Source organism: Mus musculus, chromosome 5 (genome assembly GCF_000001635.26).
Source record: "Mus musculus strain C57BL/6J chromosome 5, GRCm38.p6 C57BL/6J".
NCBI lineage: Eukaryota > Metazoa > Chordata > Mammalia > Rodentia > Muridae > Mus > Mus musculus.
In genome coordinates, this window is record NC_000071.6 from 17,687,801 (window position 1) to 17,709,187 (window position 21,387).

Consider the following 21,387-nt stretch of genomic DNA (forward strand, 5'->3'; position numbering starts at 1 on the left):
TGTGAGCCCCTGTGGGCCCTGCTTGGTTGAGTCTGTGGGCCTTGTTCTCATGGTGTCCTTGACCTGTCTGGCTCCTACGCCTCCCACTCTTCCCTGTGGACAAGAATGTTCTTAATAAAAGTCTTAAAATCCATATTTAAGATATGCATCTTACCAGGCTTTCTAAAGTGCTGATTCACTTTAATTTTACAGGACAAAAGGGCAGTTTTATACTGTCCAGTCCTTTGTTTTCTGAATGTTTTAAGTTATCCTGTGAAGTTTTTTAAATCATCCACTAAATTTAAAGAGACTCTATCTCCTGAAAATAAAAATAAAAGACTTGACTTAAGACTGAACACATTGGTGTGTGTGTGTGTGTGTGTGTGTGTGTGTGTGTGTGTAGAAGAAACTTTTGGTTACTTTTGAAAATTATTAGAATTGCTATTGATCCCTAAAAATATTGTACTTAAAGTACTATAATTATCAAGTCTAGCAACTAGCTTGATTTAATTCCCTTTGAAAATAATGTCTCCTTGATGTTTACAGCTCAAAATAACCTGGGCAGAATACTGACTAACTGCTTCTAAAATGAAGAAAAACTATCAATAGATATAGTCATGTCAGGGTACTTTAAGTCTGATAGTAGGTCTGAAGCAAAACTGACCTAGGAGGAGAAAAGTTTGGGAAAATTTCATGGGAGTAAAAATCTCTTTATTTCATACAAATTACTCTATATATTTCCAGACGCCTCAATAATAACTTATTCAAGGATGAATTATAATCGTAAAATGATTAGACTGTGACCTAATTAAGTTTATACTTTAATACACGACAGTAAGCGGTGATAGTGATCTGGTGTAGTTTCTCCAGTACGTGAACAGATAGTACAGGAGCAATGAGCTTGCAAACTCAATAAAACTCTATGCACCCCCTCCTGTTACTTAAGTGAAATCCCCATAAAGCATTTAAAAATTTTAAAAAGGTACATTTATTAAACTGAGGGCTCAGACTCTCATGAACAATGTTCTGAGGCTGTCCTTCTTCTCTCCCCGAACTGACATTTTGTATGATTTGTTCCTTTCATTAACCGAAGACATTCAAGCAGTAACTTGAAATTAGCCAGGGTTCCCACTATGGCTCTTTACCCTTGTGGCACCTAAAAGCCACATTGACATGTGTACAAGGCTCTGAGCATCACACAGAAAACCACTGTTGAAAAGCAATCATTGTGTACACTGTGGGAAGAGATCAACCCTTCTCCACAAATAAACCAAGGTTAAATTAGAAAATTCTGCTAACAGTCTCATTTTTAAAAAGCTCTTAAGAATAAGCATTTTCCTCCGTTCTAAAACAGTGTGGAATGAGCCAGGGATTAGTGACACACATCTGGAAAAGACTCTGCAAAAAGGGAGTAGACAGTACTTAAGACATGTTTCTATAATGTGGTTTCTTACATCTGGTATTGAGACCACAACAGCTCCTCTAAATCCAGAAATTGTCAGATGAGTGGTCCTTAGGGAATCAAAGGGGCAGGGTGGAGGAATGACCCCAAAACTCCTCCTAGAGAAGTATGCTTCCCTGAAGATCTGGTCACTCCACCCTGAGCCCAGCAAAACAGCATGAAGTCAGCTTTCTAACTCAGTTGCCAGTGGAGGCCTCAGCTCAGTGCTTCCTGCTTCTGTAGCCAGAAGATCTTTAGCCAAGTGAACTCGAACAGTCCTTTTCCTCTAGGGTGAAGAATGCTGTTCCTGTCTCTGAAGTCTTCCCAATGAGGGATCAACTGTGATTGTCATTCTTCATTTCTGCACACAGTAGTCAGGTTGCTGGGTCAACCTCATAAATACATAACTTTGTTTTTAAGTAAAGGACACTGGCAGAAATCTTATACCCCCACTCTCGTGTTCCCTCTAGGTGTTTCCTTCAAAGCAGGGTGTGTAGCTGTGCTAGCAAATAGCCCAACCAGCAAGCACAAGTTAAGTGCTGGGAAGGCTGCCAATTGTGTCATAATGTTTTTCCATAAGTATCTCAAGTTTGTGGAAGAAACAAGACACCTTTGGTATGTTGCAAAGGGCATCCAAAGCCCTCAGACTCTCTGCGGCTGAGCTAATGCGTTCCATTATCCTGTTGCTGTGAGGACAGAGCTTCTGTAGACTCTGTGTAACCTGTACATCCAGCCGAAACAGAACCTAACAATGTGTTCATTCTAAACTCCCATCTAGACGTGTACCAGAACCACATCCTCCATTGTTCCAAGGACAGTTCCCTAAAGAGCACAGCCTGCTTGCTGTTCTCCAAGATTCTTCAATGATCCTAGAAGTCATATTTACCCATGATTCTAAATTTGTTTTCTTTTCTTTCTTTTTGTGATTATAATTTCAAAATTATATCTTTCCTTTCATTTCCTCTCTCCAAAGCCTCCTTCAGTCTCTTTCAAATTCATGGCCTCTTTGTTGTTTCATGCTAGTTGAGCTGTTTGCTAGCACATGAAATTTATAAATTTTTAGTATTTTTAAATGTGTGTGTACTCATAAATACTACCTGCTCCGTCCTGTAATGTTGCTTTTATATTTATTTTAGTGAGGTGTGTGTGTGTGTGTGTGTGTGTGTGTGTGTGTGTGTGTGTGTGTGTGTTTAGGTAAATAGGTAGGTAGGTAGGGTCAATTTTCAGCTTCTACCATGTAGGTAGAATGGAACTCAGGTCATCGAGTTTGGCAGTAAACTTGCTGAGCCCTCAGTGCCTCTGTAAATTGGTTTTAAAAATACTGACTCATTCATGTTTATGACAATTGTTCCTGAACCATGATCTGTCATTTATATTTTATGTATGTCTCCAGCCATTACTTTGTTGTCACAAAGCTGTTTTTCTTCTTTATTAGTGTGCTTATATCTGTAAAGCCATCATCTCTTGTTCTAATGTTCACTACAGGACTCATCAAATGACATTTAGAAAAAAATAAATAGTCAAGGAATATTTATTCATCTATGCAGTAGTCTAGAACTGCCTTGGAACTGATGGACCTCCATCACAGAGCTGAGGAGCAGAACATGGGAGGACTAGCGGCAGGGGTGCTATGACCACCTGAGTGTAACCCAGGAGTTAGGCATGCAGCTGTCAATGCTCAATGTTAATGTTACTGACAATCCTTGTTTTCAGTTTCTCCCTTGGCATTTCATCATTAGTCAAAATGTCTCAGAAACTGGTATTTACCTCTGCTTCAAAACAGGATAGAATAACTGGGAAAACAATACTTGAGTTTATCTAAAATTACTTAATGCTAATCTGTATGATAAAATTAACCTACAGAATGGAGCTGTTTTATGATAATGCTTATTGATTCTGCTATCATTTTCTTTTTGTATTTGCATCATTTCTACCCCTTTGCCCCTTGCAAATTCTCCCATACTCCAACCCTCTCAAACCCATGACCTTTTCTTTAATTATTATTGTTTCCATTATCATTGTTGCACACACAAAAACTTATATGTGCAATGTGCTTTAGAGGTGACTACATGGGATTGACTAACCTATTAGGGTCAGGTCTGACTCCACCCCCACCCCTCTTCATCTAGTGGTAAGTTCTTGTGAAATTTCCCAGCTGGTATCCATTATTCAGGTCTTGTTTATGCAAACAAATTATTGAGATCTCATAAGATCAGCTTTCCTGTCATGTTTAGGGAACACTAGCTAGAAACAGGTGTCTTCAGCCTCTTACTCTTATAAATCTATTACCCTTTCCTACTTGGGGCTATTCTATCCTTAGATGGAGGGTTATATTGTAGATATAGCTGGGTTTGGGTATCCTCCAGTCACCTACTCTTTACATTTTGACCATTTATGAGTCACTGCAATAGTGTTCATCTGCTCAAAAAACCTTCATTGATGAGGGATGACAACTGTACTTATCCATAGATATAAAGATATAAAGATATAGATTTACAATACCATTAAAAATTCTATTGCTCTAGGAGAATATCAATGTAGGGTTTTCCCCTAGAGTCTATGATCCCTCCAGCCACAGGCAGTTGGATAAATACATAGTACAATAATGGTCCCAATTTAATTTACAGACCCTTAGTTCCGATCAGATAGTTAAAACTGGGTACCTATCTATTATCCTGAACAACAATCAACTCTGAAAAAGATTCCCAAGTGCAATTGAACTGCTGAAATTTCTTGAAGATAACTTACAATATCTCAAGGTCCCAATGTGCATACTTGCCTATACCTTAAGATGATACAAATACTATTAAACACTAAATATTTGGCTGTATTTCACTGAGGAAATGCACCAGTTCAGATAGAGTTTGAGAGGAGGAAGACAACTTTTTATCTTGTCACCATTTTCACAACTCAATTTGCCTTGAATGCTAATCTTATGGCATGAAGCAGGGGAATGTATGATTCATACCATAATTACTTCTTTTCTAAACTTGAAAATGATGTCATACTGGGAAAGTCTTATTTCTAAGGGAGGAGTACATTGTGCATCCATAGCAAAAGTAGAAGATGAGTCACTGATTATAAAAATGTAAAGGTCACTGATTAGGGGCTGGCAAGATGGCTAAGCAGGTAAAGAAATTTGTCTTGCAAACTTTATCACCCGAATTCGATTCCTGGCACCTATGTAAAGTAGAAGCAGAGAGCTGACTCTGCAAAGTTATCCTTACAACACACACACACACACACACACACACACATACACACACACACACACACACACACACACACACACACACACATCACCACCACCACTACCAATATCAATAACAATCATAATGCATGTAACAATAAAAATACCTTTTGAAAACTATTGATTTCTGTTACCTGTTTAACCAGCATGATTTTGAGCAACCTTAACAAAGCTTTCATTAAGATCTTTATTTTTTTAAATATTTTTTATGGCATATTTTTCTCAATTACATTTCCAATGCTATCCCAAAAGTCCCCCATACCCTCCCCCCCACTTCCCTACCCACCCATTCCCATTTTTTTTGGCCCTGGCGTTCCCCTGTACTGGGGCATATACAGTTTGCGTGTCCAATGGGCCTCTCTTTCCAGTGATGGCCGACTAGGCCATCTTTTGATACATATGCAGCTAGAGTCAAGAACTCCGGGGTACTTGGTTAGTTCATAATGTTGTTCCACCTATAGGGTTGCAGATAAGATCTTTATTTTTAAGTAAAAGTTCTAAATAGGATACTGAAAATTTAATAAATCATCACTTACATGTGTATAACAATTAGTGGAAAAGGAGCCAAATATTTAAGAGAAAACAAGAAAGGATATAGGGGAGAGTGTGCAGGGAGGAAAGAGAGGCATACAATATGTAATTATAGCATAATCTCAAAGAACAAAAGAAAGAATTATTAAAGGAAATCATAAATCAAACTAACAATTGGAAATTGTACAAATTGCCAAGCGATGTGTGTTAACTGTGGAGGTTTTACAGTGTACTAGCAAGAGTTCCTACAAACACTTAGGAAGGTGGCTCAACACAGCAAGCTGTAATTAGTGGTGTCTTCTGCATGTCTGGAGCTGCAGAAATTGCCCTTGCATTGTTCTTTCCATAGTTTCATTCAGTGGGCATCATATTGCCCTTTTTCCACTTTGTGTGAAGAATGAGGGCTGAAAACAGCAGAACCCATACTCTGAAGAAGAATGGAACACAACTGTCAGCTCGGAACAACCTCAACTTAAATTCTTTGTCCACATTTGGCCTTCATTTTAGGAAATTTAGAAACAGGAATATTGAATTTTTTTTCTTGTAATGAAAACATATTCCCAGATCATGGGAATATTCAGGGACAGGCTGTCTTTTATTATTTATTTCACGAATCTTTTCATTGTTCCTGTTGATTTTCTCTAAAAACAGAAGGTGTGTGTGTGAGTGTGTGTGATTGTGTGTATGTATGTTTGTATATGTATGTGTCTGTGTGTGTGTGTCCTATAAAAAGTTTTGGTTGAGTTGATTGATCTTGGTCTAAAACTTCCTGATGATAATAGGTTTGTATTGAATTCTGCTGACAGATTTGAGTGAATGTTTGTCTGTCATGTTGACACAAAGACCCTGGCATCATTGACTAGTTAATGCAAAGGTTTAACACAGAGGATGGTAAATCTTGCTTGGTTTCCATTGTAGCTCCTCTTTCTTAACTAAATCAGCAGGAAAGATTTGACAGATTTCTCCATTTCTGTCTTCTGTTAAAATGTAGCAGTGTTCATCCTATGTACCTGATAGAAGTAAACAGTTCATTTTAAGGGTTGCTGTAAGCTTTGAGTGAGGTGTAATGTTCTAGAGGGTCATAGTCCTTATAGCATATCACAGTTACCAAGATGCTAAGAACAGCAGTTTTGTAGAACCTCCTTAAATATTAAGTAAAAACTACAGCAGAGATAATTTATTTCAAGAGAAACATAAAAGCCAGCTTTATTTCTGAAGATATATTATGAAGTGTTTAATACACTTAGGCACATGTCCATTGTACAATTGTATTTGACAATTTGGCTCACAGGACTTAACACTTGAATACTATTGGTTACTGTGTTCGAACTTCAAGCTTCAGCAGTTCCATTTTACCTGAAAATTTGGTACTGGCTAACAGTGGAAACTTCTTCCTCTGAAGCCATTGTTGGGTCCCCTTACAGAACTGTGGTACCTTCCCAGTTGTCTATGTTTGTAATGTCATCACTGCTTCCTGCCTGTGAAAACTTGAGGCTCAAGACTCTCCTTGTCCTTCTCAGAAGATCTTCAATGTACTTTGAACAAGTCAAGTTGACTTTTTAAGTGTTTTGGAAATGATTATCATGACAAAGGGATGCTTTTTATTAATTTATTCCTTTTCTTTATTATTACTTTTTTCAGTGCCCAGGAGGGGCCTTTACACCCAATATGAGAACCACCAAGGACTTCCCAGATGACGTTGTCACTTTTATTCGGAACCACCCTCTCATGTACAATTCCATCTACCCCATCCACAGAAGGCCTCTGATAGTCCGCATAGGCACTGACTACAAGTACACAAAGATTGCTGTGGACCGTGTCAACGCTGCTGATGGGAGATACCACGTTCTGTTTCTGGGCACAGGTAGGTGTTTAAGCTCATGTTGTACTGTTAAAGACTATGCATAAATTTACATGAAAAGGTAAGACCAAAATATTAAAATTAAAAAGGATATCAATGTTTCCTTTTGTTTGGTCTTTAGTGAGGCGTTTAGTCTTTACCTGACTCCTTTTCTACAACTGTAAATGGAGTTAGTAAGTTACTTATGAGGCTGTGATGAACAACCGAATTTCATATACTCAAGGCATCCAAAATAGTTCCTTAGCTGTATCATAGTGAAAAATAAATATAAAGAGGGCTAAATTAGGGGCCAGAAGGGAGTTTTAAATATGATAGTATCCTTCTGAATGGAGCAGAATCTATGACTTCTTAATAATGACTTGGAGTCATTTTCCAGAATGAAAATGATAGACAAGACATTCTCGTCGGTAACCTTGGTAAGCTGCTTGAAGTATAGACAGATATTTGGAAAATATTAAAGACATTTGGAAAATATTATGTCTGCTCTTTTAATAGAGCCAGTGTCCTAAATTTTCAATTTTTTTTACGAGAAATTCAACAAAAATAGTCTTATTTACAAAATCTTTCCTTACTGGGGACAATGAGTTATAAGTGTTTTTTTTTTTTATAGCATTAGTTCTCACAGTGTGGTCCTCAGACTAGCAAGATCAATATCACCCAGACCTTGTTAGAAGTACATCTGTAGGCCCTCTGCCAAGAATGGCAGATAGGAAACCCAGCCATCTGTGCTTAAGCAGGCCCTTCTGGTGTTTCTAATGCACACTATGTTTGCAAAGCACTAGAAGGGAGAAAGTAGTCTTTGCCTGATGGGTAGAGAAGATTACAAATTCCATGGCTGCCTGATTCCATTTACACAAAGTCTCCGAGGTTCCTCTATATTGTCCAAGCAGCAGGATCTCACACACTTTCTGCCCTTGAGGCAGCAATACAGATCTCATCAGTTGTCTTTCTAGAATGTAAAAACAACTCCATGAAGTATGCAGTGTGTCTTCTAATTAAGGAAACAGACATAAAACATGCCTGTGAAAGTCACTGTAAAATGTGGTGGTTGTGGAACATGTAGTCTGAATTGAAGGAGTAGTGCTAAGATTTCAACCAACTTCAAAAATGTGGTAACTTTTTCTTGGCTAAATAAAATGTTCAGCCTGCTTTTTCTTATGAAGTTCTTATTTTATACCTTCTTATGACAAAAACCCTGGATCTAAATCTTCCATTCACACATAATTTTTGTTTGAAATCCTAGAGACAGAGAATCTTCTAAAATGTATTCTTTGGCACGCCTAGAAGAATCTGGAAGAATTCTGGTTCTGCTTTGCTTCTGTGGCTTCTGACACATAAAATCCTTCCTTCCTAATCTAATCAGTCCTTGTCTCTTGTCTATCCTGCCATCTCTAGGACCTTTGCTGTCAGTTATCATCTCAATCCCTAGATCCTATTATTTCATCCTACACCAATTTTGGCTTAGGAAGCTTCTTCCCACACACAAAGCACTAGTGAGTATTCACCCTGCTGCCAATGCTATTTCACTACAGACTTCTTGAATGTTCTCATGCTCTGACCACTAAAATACCTCCCTGCCCTTGCACTTCAGAATCTATCCTTGTTTGTTACTTCATCCATGGGACATACAATCCTTGTCCTCATTCTTCTTGTTCATTGGTGTATCTGGAGGTTCTTTCTGTCTTCTTATTCTTATAGATTCTTTGACCACATTTAATTATGTATCATGAGCAAACAAATTTTAAATGTGTGTCAGTAATCCTTGGCAAATGAATGGATGAATTTAGATTTCAAATTCTGTGATGCAAACTCAGTTTATACTCGTCCAAGACTTTCTAACTAATGCTTGATATGCGTTCCCATATTGCATTCTCTAGGGCATATTGTTCTCATGCTTTGATTTCTTTGTAACCTATAGTTTCTCTATAGGCATACCACAGGCATTTGAGTATGTCCACTCTTACCCAGGCAATAAAGTGAATTCATGCATGCTCTCAGAAGACAATATTCATTTATATATGAATATGGTCTCATACATGATTACTAAATCAATACAAAGAGTTTCCTTTAGAACGATAAAATATTCAAGGTGGAATTTTCATGAAAAAAAAACATATATTTCTCAAAAGACAGTGCCATTTGGGAGTTCCATTTCTCTCAGTGTCTGTTAATTAGATGATTGTAGTCTGTTTGCTTCTTTTGAAACCTGTTTAGGAGGTGTTTGTTGATGTCATCCTAGGATTGCTTTCTTGTGAAAATCTACATAATAAATGTAGATTTCATGGGTGGAATGTTCAAGTCTTTTAAAACTGTTCAGCAATGTTTATTTAAATAGAAGAGAGCAAGAAGCATTCTGCAAGGATGCTTCGGCTTTTCTCCCCACATAAGTCAAAGACTTTTTATGTGTGTATTTAAACATGTGTGCCATTTCAGAATCTGTGTTTGGGCATATGCTTTTAATTGTAGTGGAGACTTCCCTAATGATTGCTTACAAAGCCTCAGGAGTGTCTTGAGAACTCTGTCCAAGTAGGAGAGTGCATGTTGCGGCAAGGCCTCTGCCCACAGCACCGTTCTGGAAAGATGGCCACTGTCTTAACCACTGACCATTATTTATGTTGACCAACCAGAGAACACTGTAATTTTTGGACAAATGTTTCAGCATTTATGAAGCTGGGATAAATAGTACACTGATATGAAATGACGTTTCTTTTAAAAATATTTCTTTGTGTAGATCATCAGTTAATCTTTTCTGAAGTGGCTTTTGATAAAACTATCTAATCATTGTCTTAAGTGTAACTAAATCTGTATGTAAGTAGGGGGAAGTCAAGTTCTTTGGATGTTGCCAATTTTTTTTAAGTACAGGAGAGTATTTCCATTGTCATAAATGAATATGGTGCAGTGATTATGGTGACAATAAGGAAAGCCATTATCATGGTTTCACTTACACTCTGCTATCTTGAGACCTTCAGGAGGATTCAATGCAAGTGTCTGTTATCAAGAGAGTTTCCATAGAGAAAACTAACGTGAAAGGTCATTGGTATTCTAATAGGATAGTATGTAATTATGTAAGTGTACCCACTTTGAGTATTATGAATGACACTGTAGCTCACAGAACCTCCAATTTAGCTGTGTAGGCTCAAACCCTGATTATTATTTAACTCATTGTCGTTATAGAATTTAGCTGAGTCTTGGATGCTGATAATTAAACTTCATCATCAGACTAAATTATCAGACTATGGCTCATGACCCAACATACAAAAAAATAAATAAAATTTTTCTTTGTGTGTCATGAGGTCAGAAGAAAATAATTAAATAAAAGGAGAAACAAGAGTGACAGAGAGGATAAGAGAAGAGAATCAGCAGGGTTGGAGATGGGTTACAGGCAGCAAAGCCTATAGAGATTCGTTGGTCTTTTATAGAAAAAAAATACCTTCCCTTATTTGGGTTGATAAACATAGAATTTCATAAAATTAATCTTTAAAAAAGTATTTTCTAATCCGTGGAGACTGTATAGATATTCATGTTTTCCCAAATAAAATTTATTTTGTGGTAAGTTATATTTACCACATGCTACTTTAGTAAAGTTTTAAGTTGAGTGTATTTAATTATTTTCTAAAAGTTCTGGCTAATAACTTTTAAGAAAGTGTGTGTGTGTGTGTGTGTGTGTGTGTGTAAGTAAAATCAACTATTTGTTTTATTCCTTAATATTCAATTTCCTTTTTAAAAAATCTTAGTCTTTAGGAAGGTTGGTAAATGCTATCATGGGATTAATAATTTTCCTTTAACTTTTCCATCTACCACTAGCATCCAGACCACTGACCCAGAGCAGACTTTATTACATAGTCAAGAAATTTTAGGCTGTTTTCCTTTTGCTTCTGGAGTTATGAAAATATTTAAGTGTCTGGGTCAGGTTCAGATACATTCTGTCAAGTTTCCGTTCTTAGCACTACACGTGAATCAGGATGCGATCTTTGATGAAAAGGTTAGTGTTCTTGGGAATGGTGTCAAAGATTTAGGATGATTTAACAGCATTGTGGGATTTTTAGGTAGGATCAGTGTGAGTGGTCTTCCACCACAACTCCTATATGGAATATACCATTTCTTGCTTCTTATTAGCTTCCGTTTAACTGGATGAGTACTGAGTTGAAATGTTGGCTCCAGGAAGTCTTGAAGTATGTGCCACATGTGTGAGCAGAGCCTGAAAATGCCTGCTTGGCAACACCACAGAATAACTGCTTTCTTTATAACTAGAGGTGTTGGCAGTCACTGCTCTTGAAATGGCATTCTGAATGAGCTGCTGCGCCAGGAAGGCTGAGTTTTAGGGAACTCTCAAAAATACTCATGTAAAATTTGATAGCTGTAGAAATGTGTTTGAGTTGGGAACAGCCTACCATCAATTGAGAACTACACATGAAAATACTCCAAGGATGATGTACACATTTCTCTGTCATTTTGGAGCAGAGAAAAAGTCTCTTTAAAATAAGTGGGCTTTTATAACAAAGGGGGTTACTGCTTGTCACAGTGGATCTCCAGAGAGTAATCAAGGCATACTTGGAAACACTCATACATGCTCATGAAGGTCTATATGCATGCACACATGCACACTCATCTCATATATACACAAGACATTTATTTAAGATAATAAATTATTCTATGGGATGATACTTTACTAAAACCAAAATATATTTATAATCACTGAAAATAATTCTTTCAAACACAGCATATCTTCCTCTATGCCATTCTTTGGAAATGAGTTCTTTGTAAGGTAGAAAAAGTCTCATAGGTTATCTAGACTTGCCTAAAATATGCACTGATTACCATTGTGTAAAGTAAATAAATTAATATTAACCTTTCTGAGATATCTTATTATTACAATGATGCTTGCTTTTCCCAGGCACATGAATAATTTTATTTAACCATCAAATTTTTTCTCTGAGGAAGTATAAGAATATAAGCTCCATTGAGCTGGAAAGATAACTTGGCCCTCAAAGGCTAGTCTCAAAACCCAAACCTGAAGATAGACTTTGTGGGTTCAGGTGACTTGATTTGGTATATTTATTATTGAACACCAAGTTACTGGACTGATATATCAGGAAAAGTAGCTGCCTTATAGGAATTACTTTGGTGAGTGAGAAAATGAGTTTTGTGTATTAGGTCAGACATCATTCTAGGTCATGTAAAATTATTTCTGTGTTGGCTGCAACAGATTCAGAATACAAATACCTGGTGACTAATTTCACATTCTAGACATTTACCTTCAAGTTCCTATTTTGTTTAGCATAGACTATTTACATTTCTCTTTTACTAAAGTTAATTTGATTTTCATTTTCTTATTTGACTTCAAACATGTTTTACCTGCACTTACCAAATTGATGTTGATAATAAACTGACAGAACACTGGCCTTGGCATTCCTTTGTGTGAACAATATCACACACTTAACCTCATCTAACTGTTGTCACCAGCTCCTACATGTGAGCCAGATATACCTAACAAGGTGAGAGAGAAAAGACAAAGGCACACTTTTCAATGAAACTGACTGGATTTTTGTGTGTAAATTAACTGCTAAAATTTAATCTGTAAATTTAATACATTCTTGTCTGCTATATTCCATTTTGACATGAAGGTATACACTTTTTTGATGGGGAAACGTAGAACTTCACCTGAGTTTTTGGAATATCGCTACATTTATTTGAGATTATACCTGTATCCAAAATGTTTCAAACGTTTGACCAAACACATAGGAAAGCCTGCCAAGTTTCTTTTTGCTTCACTTGAATGGATTTTGTAAATGGGTTGATGTATTTGAAGGGGTTCTGAGTATGCAAGAGCATAGAGCTCTCAGCAAGAGATGGAGTGATTTGCTCTGTTTTCTACTTAATCACTGGTATTTTCTAGCTGGTTTGAGGACAACTAGAGTCAAACCTCATCATGGTTGCCTCTGTTTAGTCCTGCTCACGTAGGAGCATCAGTGCTGATTTATGAAGTCTGTTGTCTGTGTGTCAGGCATAAATCACCATGATAGGTTTTTCTTCTTGCAGTACTGCCAGCTTCCTGGGGACAAGCCTCAAAGTCCTTGTCCTAGAAGAAATGCCCAGCAACCTGGACCTCCTATGATTTCCCATAGGCCTGTAGTTGTCTGTCATGTCTGTAGTGGGTGTTTGTGTGGGAATCACGTCTGGCAAAAACAAAATGATTGCTCTTGGGAATGTTTAAATTTTAGAAAAGTGGAGGGAATGCTTTTATAATGCAGTGGACATAAAAAAAATAGAAATGTTTTAACACAGAATTTCTGAGCTAAGTGTATGAGACTAAAATTGTATGTTTTACTTTTCAAATCTGCATGCTTAGTTTTCTTTCCCACTCATGCAGTTGCAGAATATTGAACACCCAAATATCTCTTCCTCAAAGGTCAAACTGGAGATGATGGCACTTAATTAGCAAAGGGTTTCCCAGGTGTGTTTAATGTTTCTGACCTTGAGAAGGGGGGCATTTTTGCAAACAGTGTGAGTGTGCTCAACACAAACTTGTGTCTCTAAGAAGGAAAGAAAGAAAGAAAGAAAGAAAGAAAGAAAGAAAGAAAGAAAGAAAGAAAGAAAGAAAGAAAGAAAGAAAGAATTGCCCTTGGCTATAGTAAAAAAAAAGATGGAAGGCATAGGAAGCTATGTCAAAAATGTAACACTGATGTCCCAGGAGATGGAAGAGAGCAATCATGTATGGAGGAATATAGAAGTCTCTAAACAATTGTAAAACACAGGAAACCAGTTCTCCTTAGAAAATCCAGAGTATAAGGCTGAAAATATTTATTTTGGCATACTGATATCCATGTTGAATTTCTAGTCACCATAATACTAAGAGGAGCAATGTGTGCTATTCAAAAACACTAAATTGCTAATAATTGTTTATGTAGCGATTAAAAACTAATTCAATCAGCTTTTGAATTCTAGCTTATTTCATTAAATATAAACAACTTTACAATAATGATTAAACAAATATTCTGTTTTCAGACTCTGAAAGGAAAGCCAGCACTGACTAATGCATAAAGATAATATCATATTTCAATTTAAGCTTCTTTTTAAATTTCTGAGATACAGCACAATAACAAACTACAACGCCTTGTAATCAAAATGCTTCATTGGCTACTTTAGGGTAGACAGGGTCACTTCGTCAGTCTGTTAAGACTGAGAACCATACAATGCACACAGTCATGAAACTGAGGTTCTATCAGGTAGCATTTTGCTATTGCCTACAGACAAAGTCACGTGCTCCTCCATGACTTGAACAAAGGGGTGACTTATAGGGTATTTACTTTAAATATGCCAGCCACACTTATAATCTATTTAAAGCATTTTCATGTTAGGTTTTAATGTATATTTTGCAAACATGCATGCATGTGCTTTCATGATGTAGCATGTATGTGGAAATCAGAAGAGAGATACTTGGGAGTTGCTTGCCACTCCACCACAAGGATCCCGACTCAGTTGAGCAGTGACCATCTCCCACTCAGCCATTCCATCCACCCCATAATACTAATGCAGGAAGTACATTAAAATAGCCAAGAGGAAAGATAGCTTTTTGTATAGCAAAGGTATGAAAGGGTGCCTATATAAAATAGAACCTGGAATTTGGAGATAGAAAGGGATTATATAAATTAAAAAATATGCAGAGGAAGAGATTAAATGATGGCAAATTCATTGTCATCACATGCACACACACACACACACACACACACACACACACACATACACACTGTGGCTTTGCTAATAGTTAACACTGAGTTAACTAATTGAAACTCTTCCCTTTTAAAACTCTATAAACAGAGAATTTGGTTAACGAAATGGCTTATTTAAGATTGTGGTGTCTTCGGAAACAGTATTAAAATAAAGCTGATTTCTCCCTCACAGTGGTTTGAGGTTTTGGTGGACTATCCAGATGGATAAGTCAAAGAAGGTGTTACTACAGATGCACTTCAGCAGAGAGTGCTGTGCTACAGAGAGAGATAGGAGACTCATTAGCCAAGTATGTGTTAGATGAATCCCTGACAGTGCTGAGACCCAATGAGGAGTTATAATTGTAAAGATGTAACCGAGAATTCCATGGATGAGTAAGAAAGAGTATTTCCTAATAAGAGTGAAGATTTATGATTAAATAAGTGTAGAATCAAAAGAAGTGATCTTATAGTGACCTTCCGAAAAGAGCGGGGCAGGCAGGAAGATGCAGTGGACAAGATCGTTATATTTGCATGTACTTGTTGCATGCTAGTTCCCACATTACACTATCTTCTTATAGTCTCATTGAGGAGGGAATAACCATTTCATTAGTATATAAAGGAAACCAAACCATAGGGAAAGGTCAACAAGGGGAAGTTAAGGTGGGTCTGGATATGACTACAGGGCAATGAGGGCTTCCTTATTTGTAAATCCAAAACCAAGGTTGTTTTAAGCCATTGTGTGCAAACAATTTGAACGTCAAAGCTAATGCAGATGAGTGCATCTTACAATTAAAATAGTGCTGGAAAGAGGCTCATTAATGACCATACAACCCTTTGATTTCAGAAGAGAAGTTCTGTCCCTGAGTAATATATGAGATTTACTAGAAAGGCTGATCTCAGTTCTCCATTTAGAAATTTGTTATAGCTTCCTGAATAGGACCCGAAGAATCTTACATAATACATTGGCATTATTTGTAGAAAGTATGCTTGTTTGAAATTTGAACTTATTTTTAAATGTATACATATGTGTGTAAAGTATTTGTGTTTGCACAACACATAGATGGCATGTGTTATCCTCTATCATACTTCCATAATTTTATTTGCAACATAGTCTTTCTCCAAGCTCAAAAATCACCAGATAACTAGCATGGTGGGCGAATGAGCTTCAAAGATTCACCTGTCTCCCCTCCCTGGCCAAGCTAGAGTAATAGATGCTTACCACCAGGCAAAGGGGCGCGGGGGGGGGGGGGCGAAGCAAGGGCAGAGACATGAAAACAAAAGGAATAGCAAGAAAGGGAAAGAAAGCAAAGAAAAGAAAGAAAAGAAATAAGAAGGCGATAAAAGAATAAGTGGAAAATAAATGGAAAATAGCTTTAGTGACAGATCATTGCGGGAGCTGCTGGTGGCAGTTTAGAAATTAAAGAACAAAGCACTGCTTTATGAGATTGGATGTTGTGACAGGTGGAGAGGCTAGCAATAAGGAGAGGCCAGGAAAAGGAAGCCCATTCTATATACTTTCTCTAGAGTTTTCAAGGAAGGTTCATACAACTTGTCTCCTTTGATCTTAAGCAGCCTGTTAGGTGTGTTGGGAAATTGTAACATCTGTATTTTATAGACAAAGGAATCTTTTAGGCCACAATTTTGGATTACATGGATATGAACATGATTTACTGATCACCAGTTCAAGATGTGCCGCTAACTGGGCTACTAGGCAAGCAGCTGTTTCGCCATTGGATGCTTGCTGCAAACAACCATTGCAGAGCAGAGCTGTGCTAGTCCCAGATCAAAGTTCTGGGAAGCAGGCTTTCCAACAACTGCTGTTGGGGAAACACAGCTGTGGTATCCTTAATTAGCAGGGAACCGTAAGCCACTCCTCTTCTGGGGATGGACAAACTGTGTACTTTAAAACATGGTCTGATTTCACTCTGTAGTTTTACTTAACTCAATCTCCTTTTTGTTTGTTTATTTGTGTTAAGTTGTAAACATTTATTGCAAAAACGTGTTTACAAAAGAAGAAAAATAAATTACCGTTTACCATCCCTTATTTCAAATCAAATTGTTAATCATCTAACCATCTCAATCTAACTTCTAAGTTTCTGGGAGTTAAAGACTTAGACGTCTGGGAAAATCCCAGGGGAAGTATTAGGCATAGCAGAGTCAGCTGGCCAAGAAATGCTTATTCTGCCTTATTGATCCTGGTTACTGGGCTTTTTGTTTGTTTGTTTGGTTTGGGTTTTGTTTTTGTTTTGTTTTTAGGTTAGACCTAAACAAGGTCTTGCTTTTAAATATGATCGACTTAAATCTCTGTCTTTGGGGGAGACCAGAAAGTTATCAGTGTGTTAATAAGATCTGGGTGAGGCTCACATTTTGGCTTCCAAAAACATTGCTTCCCTTCTTCCCTCCCCACAACTGCAGAACCTCCCATATATCCTCTCTGCTTGTTCACGGTGAGGGTACCCATCACCTTGTCCCACAAGTCTTTCCCAGCTGCACTGTCTTCTGGTGCTCCAAATTCCAGTGTCAGCTACTTACCTCCGTGTGATCTCTGTGCTGTACTCGCACACTCAGAACCTCGTTTTAGGAAACTGTCCCCGAGCAGAGTGAACAGTGCCCCTGAGGATGGAATCCTGTGCCATATGATTAATGGTAATAATAATAATAATAATAATAATAATAATAATAATAAAAAATAATAATAGAATTGCCTCTGGGCCTGGAAAAATGGTTCAACAGGAAAATGCATGTTGTATCCAAGCTAAGAAACCCAAATTTGATTAATATAAATCATATGATAATCAGAGAAAATATACCTCTGATCTCCTCACTTACACCATGGCAAATGTATTTGCAATTGAACACTAATACATGAATACAATTAATTAATGATATTAAAAAGAGTTTCTCATATGGTTTACCTTACAATGTTCCCTGTAGGAAACTTTTCTAGCTTCCTTGACTCCTTGTGGCCATTGATCATAAATGCTGTCAAAAAATTTTCCTATATTTCTTTCAAAAGTATTTGAAATCCCTCTCTCCTTATTTCCATATCCACTCCAGTTTTAACCTATAAGAGTACTATTAGAGTTTGAATATACTTGTGAAACTTTATAATCATATGCTTGAATTTTTATGTATCTAAAATTTACTGATTATAATTTCTCATAGAAGTTTTATATAATATTTATTTCATTGTACATGAGATATTTAATACATTAGTGGAAAATGTGTTATCTTAGCCTAATGTATAGAAAATGGAAATAAAGTTCCACAAATATAGATTAGAAATGGTTTGGTAGTTCTACTTATGATGAATATAAGCAACTACAAAGAAGTTAAATACATTTATGACTATTATACTGTTTATCACTTGAGAGTCTCAACCACTTGAACAGGCATATGTTTCTCTGTAAAGTTTATGCATATGTAGTACTTCTAAAACTGCCTTCTGTAATTTAGCATGGGAAACATCATCTGTATTTTAGTAAACTCTGTAGGTGACTTTGGCTGAGGTGATATGAAGGGCCTGTGTTTGAAACTTTATATAATTGAACATGACTAGAGGTGCTAAGGAGCCAAATAAAACTAAATGCTATCAGCAAGTGAAACTGAAAATCAATTAGTTCTATGCTGCCTATTTATTTATAACGCACAGAGGAGTTTTAACTTTCTGAAAGGTTCTTCCCCAAGGAAATCTGTTTTAATTTAGGCGCACACGTACTTGAACCATTATATGACCCGAAAGACACTCATGACAACAAACTCAAGAAAAGACTGATGGCTGCTAGTGGCTCAAGTGTGTCCCCTTAAAAGGAGACACTTAAGATGCTATTGATGGCCAAGAATGGAGTAGGGTCAACACCTATGACTGGGGCTGATGAGATTGTCAACAGTTCTCTGTCGTCTATCAGGACTGTGACAAAGACACTTGCTTCCCCCTTTTTATTTTCACATTATAGAAGTAGCAACAAAAGAATACAGCAGCAGTGGGTTGGTGATCAAGCAGGGAAATGATTTCCACTTGGAATGGATGCTTATCCTGACTTCCAAAGAGGCAGCCACTTAATTAGATCCAGTTCTGAAAACTGCTGAGGGAGGGAGCTTAGTTACACTTCTTTAACGCTTCCATTTGCCTGAGATTTTACAGCTTTGCCTCCACTCTACCATTTTTGGTGCTTCCATAAATGACATGACTCTGAAAATGATAATAAGGGAGTGTGGACATCTAACATACTTGTGTATTATTTTCCAATGCTTGACTTTTAAAACAAATACTAGAACCTTGCATGACAATTATCTCTACCTCGATCCACTGAGGTAAAACTGGAAAAGGGAGAAATTAGTGGGTCATCTGGGATTATGTGTTTGTCTTTTCAAAAGGGAGCAAGGACAGCATCTTGCCTGACATGAGTGATTACTCATTAGCAAGCCCTCAGAATCACAACTGTGTGCATCATTTGTAGGGTATGGCCTAAAGTAGAATTCAGTGTCTATTCTTTAAAAAAAAAAAAAAAGTTAGGCTTTTAAGGAGGTGATAAAGGCCACTCAATCAACCTTGTGACCTCCCTGAGCACAGGTGCCTATGTTACTGGGATACACAAGGAGGAAGCAGGCTTGACTAGAATTCTTTCAGGAGTTAGCAACCACTGAGAGGGAGGGACTAGACCTGATTGAGGAGGCAGAGTTTCTCCAATCCAATGGCAGGCACAGCTTGTTTCCAGGGAAACCTGAGGACTTCAGTTAAAACGCAGGCAGGGGGATAAATACCAATGATGACTCTGGTGACCTGCTGAGTAAAGAGCTATGCATCATCACTTGCTTGAGACAGCCAGCACCTACTGTGTAATGCATGCAGACTCTGGGTTAGACAGAAGAGCTCGAAGGATTAGCGCTGTGATCCCTTGTATTACAATTTCTAAGAAATAAAAATAAAGAATCAGAAAGAATGCTTATTTGGGGGAAGTTTCTTTATATATTGAATAGAGAGGAAATTAAATAACAAATGCATATTAATGATTCTTCTGTTATCTTTGTGTGTAAATTTGCATTATGGAAATCACTTCTAAAGTTTGTCTTGGTAAATCACACATTTATGAGTGCTTTAATCTATTCAGGGATCTACTATTCAGGGATCTATTATCTACATAGTCTAGATGAAGAAGCTAGGTTCAATAAAAGACAGATAATTCAATATAGCCACAATTTGGTAGGTCAGATTCATAGAGGTAAAGTGGTCTCACCTTCTGAGGATACCTTATGTGCCAGAGCAGGCGTGGTTTTACATGATTTCTATAGTATGTTTTTTAGTAAAAACTCAACCAAAATGGCCACATACCTTACCCAGGCTAGTTAACACAACAAAAGACTTCCTATTTGGGAATTTAGAGAGCATCTTTCAGCTCTGTCTTCTATGCGGCTAACTCTCCAAGGGGGTTTCATGCACAGTAGCTGGAAGGACGCTAGCAAGGCTATGTAGAAGTATTTAATAACGGGTTAAAGGAGACTCATGCTGTGTCCTACTCCAATGCCCGGACTTGTTTATTGGCTTACTCTGTGTGAGCACAGAGGCAAAGATGCTGTTATGGGAGGTCTCCTTGGAGCTGTTGAATGCAGAGGTATCCTTTACTATGTAGACTCGGAATGGAATACATGTTCTTTCCAAAAGCTACTTGTTGATATTAGTGTAAGGATGGAAAATGGTTCGATATAAGTTGTAGAAGCAGACACCCACTGTGAAAGTATTGACTGTGTACACACACGCCAAGTGAAGCTGGAGAAGAACCTGAGAGACTACACCACTGTAACTCCATTGTGGGCATGATGCCTTTTCCAAAGAAAAAAACCATGGTTTTATAATGGTGAATACTTTCAAAGAAAGCCATTCTTAGTACCCCTAAAAGGAAGATATCTGATAACCATATTTTCTTCAAAGGGAACGATACAGAGAAGGCTTTATGTGGATGTCAGTACTGGGGAACTTTATGGCCATTCTGGAATGTATATCTCACAATGCCTAACATTTTAATGTGAACACTCGATTTAAAACCCATAAATTTTAGACCACGGGCCCTTGAATCTATTTATCTTTTTATCTTTACAGTCTTACTCACTAAAGACCTTTGATAATTTTCTACTAAGTCAATGAGTTTAAATAGATGGCAGATAACCAAAATTTACTTTATTTTAACATAAGTTATACAGCCTGAGATACTGTAAATATATTTTCTACACAATCACCATTGCCAGATAAATTTTTAACAATCTAAAATAAGAAAACCAAAAGACATTGTATAATGTACGTTTTGTTTTAATGAGTCAAATGCATGTTCTTCACCATATTTTATGAGCCACTTTTTTTTTCATATTATGGATAAATAGAGATACTCTACCAAGAACCTTTTAGAAGTGACTGATGATTCATAAAACAAAATTGCTTTTATAGTACGTTAACATATTAGAAAATAGCAAGAGACTTCTGACAGATCTGAAAACATTTAATTATTTGTCTTTTATATCGAAAATTGGCTATTGTTCACTTGCTTTGTAAATGCACAGTCATTTGATACATGTATACATTATGGAATGACTAAAGCAACCTAACTATTTGAACCTTTCACAG

At 37.1% G+C, this 21,387-nt stretch overlaps 1 protein-coding gene across 1 annotated transcript in view; it reads left to right on the top strand.

Moving 5' to 3' along the window:
* Sema3c (sema domain, immunoglobulin domain (Ig), short basic domain, secreted, (semaphorin) 3C) overlaps positions 1-21,387 on the top strand; it is a 155,453-nt gene that overhangs the window by 112,985 nt on the left and 21,081 nt on the right. The window contains exon 12 of the mRNA NM_013657.5: positions 6,843-7,065. Coding sequence (NP_038685.3) covers positions 6,843-7,065 — 223 coding nt within the window. The remainder of the gene's footprint in view (positions 1-6,842; positions 7,066-21,387) is intronic.